At 55.6% G+C, this 6,898-nt stretch overlaps 1 protein-coding gene across 1 annotated transcript in view; it reads right to left on the bottom strand.

Annotated features, from left to right (window-relative positions):
- Positions 1 to 6,638, bottom strand: part of VPS45 (vacuolar protein sorting 45 homolog (S. cerevisiae)) — a gene marked incomplete at its 5' end in the record, with an annotated part of 14,847 nt that extends 8,209 nt beyond the window's left edge. Inside the window, 3 exons of the mRNA XM_008935679.1 lie at positions 5,467 to 5,588; positions 5,714 to 5,821; positions 6,444 to 6,638. Of these exons, the coding sequence (XP_008933927.1) occupies positions 5,467 to 5,588; positions 5,714 to 5,821; positions 6,444 to 6,638 (425 nt within the window). The remainder of the gene's footprint in view (positions 1 to 5,466; positions 5,589 to 5,713; positions 5,822 to 6,443) is intronic.
- Between the last annotated feature and the right edge of the window lie 260 nt (positions 6,639 to 6,898).

Below are 6,898 nucleotides of genomic sequence, written 5' to 3'. Positions count from 1 at the left end.
CACTCCTGGTCACCCCTCCAGGGCAAGAAATTGTTCCTCAGGGGCAACTGAAACCTCCCCTGGGGCAACTTCAGACTGTTTCCTCTTTTCCTCTTGTCCTGTTGTTCCTTGGGAGCAGAGCCCGACCCCCCCCTGGCTCCAGGCTCCTGTCAGGAGGTGTCAGAGCCAGAAGGTCTCCCCTGAGCCTCCTTTGCTCCAGGCTCAGCACCCCCAGCTCCCTCAGCTGCTCCTCCCCACACTTGCCCTCTAGACCCTTCCCCAGCAGCTCTGTTGCCCTTCTCTGCCCACGCTCCAGCCCCTCAAGGTCCCTCTTGGAATGAGGGTTCCAAACCTGCCCCCAGGATTTGAGGTTCAGCCTCCCCAGTGCCCGCTGCAGATGGACAAATCCTGCCCTGCTCCTGCTGCCCACACCAGTGCTGCCCCAAGCCAGGAAACCAGAAAGCTCAGACCCACACCACAGCCTCCTTGCCCCTGGATAGGATGCAGAAAGGCAAAAACCCAAAGATTCTCTGTGACCAGCACCCCAGTGAGAGCAGAAGCCACTGAGCCACCTCCAGAGTGCTGGAGCCTCATCTTTGCAGCTCCCATCAGGTACAAAGCTCTGGGATCTGGCTGCAAATGTGCCTGTGTGATTTGGGGAGAGAAATGGAAGGGAAGGGGAGACAGAGCAGTGAGAGCTGCCACACCAAACATCCCCACACGCCCACCTTCTCTGTGCTGCATGTGAGAGAGGTGCTGAGCAGGCTGTGCCCCACTTCCCTGCTCAGGGAGAACATCCAGGGGGAGGAAGCTGCACTCCCCAACACCCAGCAAGTCAGGGAGGACCTTTAAGGCTACAGGACTGTTACTAACAGGAGTCAAACAGGAATAAACCAGGCAATTTCTGACCAAGAACTCTCAGGCAGACCAAATTCCACAGGATGAGTCTCCTCCCCCAGAGCATCCAGCACTGACCCTGCTGAGTCCTCGTGGAGCAGAGGGGAGGCTGAGAGTCCTCAGCCAGGCAGGGGCAGAACAAAGGGCTCTTGGTGCTCTCATGGAGGAACCCTGGGGGTTACTGCTGCTCTCCAGGGCAAACCATAAGCAATTTGGGAATGGGAAGGAATTCTGAGGCTGTTCCAGGATTAGTGGGAATTAAATCTAGAGCCCTGCTGTGGATCTCCTCGGGTAAACCACCCATGGATCAGCTGCACGCTCAAACCCTCCACTCAGGAGGGAAAAGCCACTTCCTTGACCAAAAAAACCAGAGTTTTGCCTTAAAACAAAGCCCTCCAGGAGCCACAAGCCACCCTGGAGAGGAGAGGATGGCTGTGACAGAGGCAGAGCTGCCCTCCCTCCTCTGCAGGGCTGGGGGAAGCTCAGCGTGCAGCTGAGAGGTTCCACATCACAGGCTGTGAGCTGAGGCTTCCAAAAAAGGAGATTTTTTCCTCCTCTCTGCCTGAGGAGATCCCTCGCCCAGCCCTGCAGATGTGTGGCAGCCACAGATGCCTCCACATGGCTCCAAATTCCTCCACTCCCTCAAGCAGCCAACAGGAACTTGCCCCTCAGCAGAGGAGGGGCAGAAGGGTCGTGTCCCACCCCAGGGAGAGGATCTTCCACCTTCAAGCCTGACCTCTGATGGGCTTCCAGACAAGGTCACCTTCCCAGATTTTCCAAGAAGGAGGTAAATTGAGAGGCAGGAAGGAGCTGGGTCCCCTCTGGAGCCCTGAGGAGCCTTTTCCTGCTGCTGCTTCAGAGCCAGCAAGGGCCCAGGTTTGGTTTTAGAAGTGCAGCAGTGACAGAGCTGCCTTGTTGTATGAGAGGGACCCAAATCTTCTTAGGGAAACCAGCATCAGGCCCAGTAGGTCTGGTTGGGACAAATCCCAAATCATAGAATGGCTGAGGTTGGAAGGGAGCCCAGAGATCATCTCCCCCACCCTCCAGCCATGGGCAGGGACACCTCTCAGCTACACCAGGTTGCTCAAGGCCTCATCCAACCTGGCCCTGAACACCTCCAGGGAGGGGCATCCACAGCTCTCTGGGCCATCAGAGTCACCTCAGGCTGGAGAACTTCTGCCTAAGGTCCAGTCTCAACCTCCTCTCCTCCAGTCTGAACCATTTCCCCTGGTCCTGTCCCTGGGCACTCCTGGGAAAATCCCTCTCCAGCCTTCCTGGAGGGTCCCTGAGGGACTGGGGGCAGTTCTAAGGTCCCCCAGAGTCTTCTCTCCTCCAGGCTGGACAACCCCAGTGCCCTCAGCCTGGCCCCAGATGCTCCAGCCCCTGGCTCATCTCTGTGGCCTCCTCTGGACTCGCTCCAACAGCTCCATGTCCCTTGGAGGGTGGGGCCACCAGAACTGGGGTCTCCCCAGAGCAGAGGCCAGGGGGAGAATCCCCTCTCCTGCCCTGCTGCCCACACTCCTCTCGGTGCCCCCCAGTTGGCCCTTGGGGCTGCACCAGCTCTGCTGGCTCCTCTTGAGCTTCTCACCACCCCACACCCCCAAGTCCTTCTCTTTGGGGCCAGAGTGTAACCAAGGAGAAAACTCCACCCCACGAGGAGGTTCCAGCAGAGCCTGGTGAGCAGAGGACACCCCAGGACCCCAGACCCCATTTTGTAGGGCATGTGATGGTGCTGGAGCCCCTCACTGGGGCCCACAGAAACTTTGGGAACCTTTTCAAGCTGGTAATTCCCAGCAGTGAGGTGGAAGGGACACAGGGAAAGGATTAAACACAGCAGGAAACAGAGGAGAAGTGACAAAAAGTGGAACTGCTCCTCACTCCCTCCTAGGAACCCTGCTCAGAGCTTTGCACAGATTCCCTCTCCTTCCCCACTGCCTATTTCCACCCCTGAGCTGGGACCTGGAGCTTTCCCCTCCCTTGCAACAGCCTCGTGTATCATCCAGCAAGAAAAGAGTTCAAAAGAATCCTTTCAAATTCTTTGCTGTTCAAGCAAACTGCATCCCTTTGATCAAAAAAAAAACCATCCAGAGCCTCTCCCCCTGCCCTGCTGCTGAACTCCTGCAGAGGGCTGGAACACCCCCTCTGGAAGCAGACAGCAAGAAGCAGTGGAGCCCAGTTTGCCCTGGGCTGGGATTTCTCACCCAAAATTCTGTGAAATCCTGAAATTTCAATTCCTCACTCCATTGGCACTAAGGGAAAACCATCCAGTGGAGTTTCTTCTTCCAAATCTGTTGGTTTTTTAAGGAGCCCCCCCTGTTTTTATGGCATTTCATGGAATATTCACCCTTTAGAGGTATTAGGAACAATTTCTCCCCCTGGAGGGTTGTCCAGGCTGGGCAGTGGGGGAGTCTCCATCCCTGGAGGGGTTTCAGAAGAGTTTGGAAGTTCTGCCTTTGTATTTTGAGATTTACTTGAACAGGTTTCACATCTTTTAGCTCAGAGACAAGGCTGGAGCTGCCGTGGAGAAAGGAGGAACATGCAAACTCCACTTCCATCCATCCACCTTCTGCTTTCCTTCAGTTTGAGGTAGGACTTAAACCCTTCTGAGGCCCCCCCCCAAATAAATGACTCACGTGCTCCTTGCAGCAGGATTCTCAGGTTCCTGGGTCCTTTTCCTCACATTTAAAGATAAATCTAAGTGAAAGTAGCTCAGGAAAATATCAGTGGGAACTGAAAATGAGCAGATAAAGGCCAGATGAGGAATTGTTTCTAGTGAGCTCAGCACAGACCCAGCTCAGGGCTGCCTGGATGCAGTTGCTGCTGTTCCACCAGTCCCCTTTCAGATCCACCACAACCTGCATCTCTCAACCTCTCCTTTTTTGGGCTAAATTCCATCCCAGGGAAGAGCTGCTTTCAAGGACAGAGTCTCTGTGCTAGGGGCCTTGCTGTTTCACACCTACTGACACCACCCAATCTAAAATCCACCTTTTATTTCAAAGGGAAAATCTGGAGCAAGGGAGAAATCTTGTTTTCTGGTCCACCAGGGACACCCACAAATTGTCCCTTGGTTGACTGTGAGTCTTGTTCATACCTCAGACATCCCCTGCTGTCAGCCTGGTGTGGAATTTGGATGCATTTGGGTACCAAAGACATTTCTGCTGTCATCAGAGGGATGGAAATACCCCCAGGGCAGAGCTGAGGAGGGAGAGCAGCTCCCCAGGCATCAACTGGCTCTTGGACACACTCCTGCCCCTCCCACCCACTTGACACCACTGACCCTTGGTCCCCAAGTCCACTCCTCTCCTGCAGCAGAATTCCTCCCTTGAATTCATCTTCTGCTTCACTAAAAAGGTGCCAGATGTTGCCAAAAAGCCAACAACACACAACAAACCATGATTGTTGGAACACCACAAGGAAAACACCTTCCCCAGAACACCAGGGCATTGAGGAGACCTGGAGGAAGACTCAGAGAATCCCTGGGATGATCTCAGGTTCTTCTCCTCCAAGGCCACTGCCACGAGGAGTCACAACTACAGGAGCTCAACTTAATTTACAAGAAGGAAACTGCAGTACCCAAGAAAGGAGATTTGTCCAGAAAGCTGCTAGAGGAGGACTTGTCATCTGCTAATGACTCAGTGCCCTCCCTCCCAGGCCATATCCACCTTTCATGACCTCACTGACAAGGGATTTGTTTAGCTCCAGCAAAGTCAGCTAGAAGCAACCAGGCAGAATTCTCTCAATTAGGAGTTATTAGCTATATTCATCAAGATCCTGCTCTCCTCAGGAATAGCAACTGGCTCAGAAAGGAGAGCTTGTGGCTGGGTTATTTTTGGGACTCTACAAATAAATGCCAGATGGCATGGAATGAAGTTAGGGGGCATGAAATCCATCATGTGAACGTCCTGGCAGCTTGGTGCAATGGTTCTATCCTTTACCTGAGCCCTGGAAATGGGAACATCACATCTTGGCCAGCAAGCAAAGACAAACTTATTTCAGCCTGAGTGGCCCCCTCCAGGGAACCTGTGTGAGGATATGAGACCTACACAGCTGGGACTAGAGGGCAAGTGTGGGGAGGAGCAGCTGAGGGAGCTGGGGGTGCTGAGCCTGGAGCAAAGGAGGCTCAGGGGAGACCTTCTGGCTCTGACACCTCCTGACAGGAGCCTGGAGCCAGGGGGGGGTCGGGCTCTGCTCCCAAGGGACAAGCCACAGGACAAGAGGAAAAGAGGAAACAGTCTGAAGTTGCCCCAGGGGAGGTTTCAGTTGCCCCTGAGGAACAATTCCTTGCCCTGGAGGGTTGCCCAGGGCTGTGCCAGGCTGCCCAGGGCAGTGGTGGAGTCCCCACCCCTGGAGGGGTTCCCAAGCCGTGGAGATGTGGGGTGAGGGACACGGCTCAGGGGGGACCTGGGTGGACTCCAGGAGCTCCAAGCTCTCTCCCAACCCAAACAACTCATGATTCCACACTTCTAACCACGACACATCTCTGCTAAGCCTGAGTTTTGTTCCTCTTCAGGCAAACAACCAAGCACGTGGCAGCACCAGGGGCAGCAGATCTATTTCAGTGCCAGCCTCTGCCCTGAAGGCCCCACGTACCTGTCCCGCAGAGTGTTGGGACCCAGGTAGGGGTACTGGCTGTCCTTCAGCTTCCCTTTGATGAGCTGATCTAGAGTCTCCTGGAGGAGAGGCTGGTGTTGGGTATACACGTTCTCCACGCCCTGCGGTGCAAGAGAAGCTCTGGTTACCAACTCCCACAGCAAGGGAGATCTCCCAAGGTGCCCAAAGGGGAGCAGCAGCATCTGATGGATGCAGCAAGATGGTTTCAGCTGTGGCAGATCCATACCTTCAGCCCTTTGAGGAACTGCTTGGTGATGGCTACAGCATCCTTGGGGCTGAACAGGTCGCTGCCCCGCACCCGTTTCCCTCCGTACTCCACGACAGCAGCCACGAGCTGTGGGGAGAGGCAAAACCACAGTCCTGCTGGCCTGAGGAGGACCAAGGAGTCAAGGAGGTGGATCCCAAGCAGATAATGCAGCACAGAGAAGGGAGGGGGAAGAGGAGAGGGGTTCTCCAGCCCCACCAAGCGGGTCAGCCTCTCGTGAGGCCGCCTGCGGGAGCGAGGACTTCACGGCGTGCTGCAGGCAGAGCAGATCTTCCCCAGGAGGTGACATCATCCTGCTTCTCCACCTCCTCTCCAGCTGCTCACCACGTCTGCCAAGCACTTGCCGCCCTCTCCCTCCCTCCCAGCCCAGCCCAGCTCCTCTCAGAGTCTCCCAAGTCCTTTGCTGCAGCTATTGCCTGGGGAGGGAGAGGGGGAGGAGAAGGAAACGTGTTCCAGGCCCATTCCTGTGCCCAGCAGACCCCTGGTGTGCCCACCACCTCCCCTCCATGCAAGAACATCACTGATTTGAGGACTGGAAGTCAAGAGAAGAGTTTTTTCATCTCAAGTCACCCCTGCAGGCCCCAGCCCAGCTCAGGGATCTTCTCCAAGGGCGGAATTTGAGAGAAAACCACCGAGCTGAACTGAACCTGGGAGGTTTTACCCCAGTTGGAAGGAGGAGTGGTGGGGTTACCTTCCTGTACCTCTCGGAGACACCTCTGGTCCTGAGCTCTGCCATCAGCCCTGGCAGGCTGTTGCTGCTGTGCCTCTCATAGTGCAGGGCATAGAGCATCACCAGGCGGGCAGCGTCCAGCTCGGTCACCTTGGGGTTCTGGAGGAGGCGCCTCACATTCTGCAGGGAGAGAGAGAAAGGGGTGAGTGGAGAGGCCTTCAAAGGGCTGGGAGATCAGGGTCATCCTGAGCCCACTGCCCAGCAACAGAACTGCAGGCAAGAGGGTGAAATTGTGTCACCAGCAACAAGCTTCTCACCAGCTCCGGGAGCTGGGGATTTGTGCCGGGGTTCTGGCTCCACTCCTCACTCCCTGTGATGTGCTGGGAGGTGGAATCACAGAACCACAGATGGGTTTGGGTGGGAAGGGACCTTCCAAACTCATCTCCTCCAGCCTCCCTGCAGGGAGCAGGGACAGC

Source organism: Merops nubicus, unplaced genomic scaffold (assembly GCF_000691845.1).
Source record: "Merops nubicus isolate BGI_N331 unplaced genomic scaffold, ASM69184v1 scaffold8432, whole genome shotgun sequence".
NCBI lineage: Eukaryota > Metazoa > Chordata > Aves > Coraciiformes > Meropidae > Merops > Merops nubicus.
This window is presented reverse-complemented; position numbering and strand designations above follow the sequence as displayed.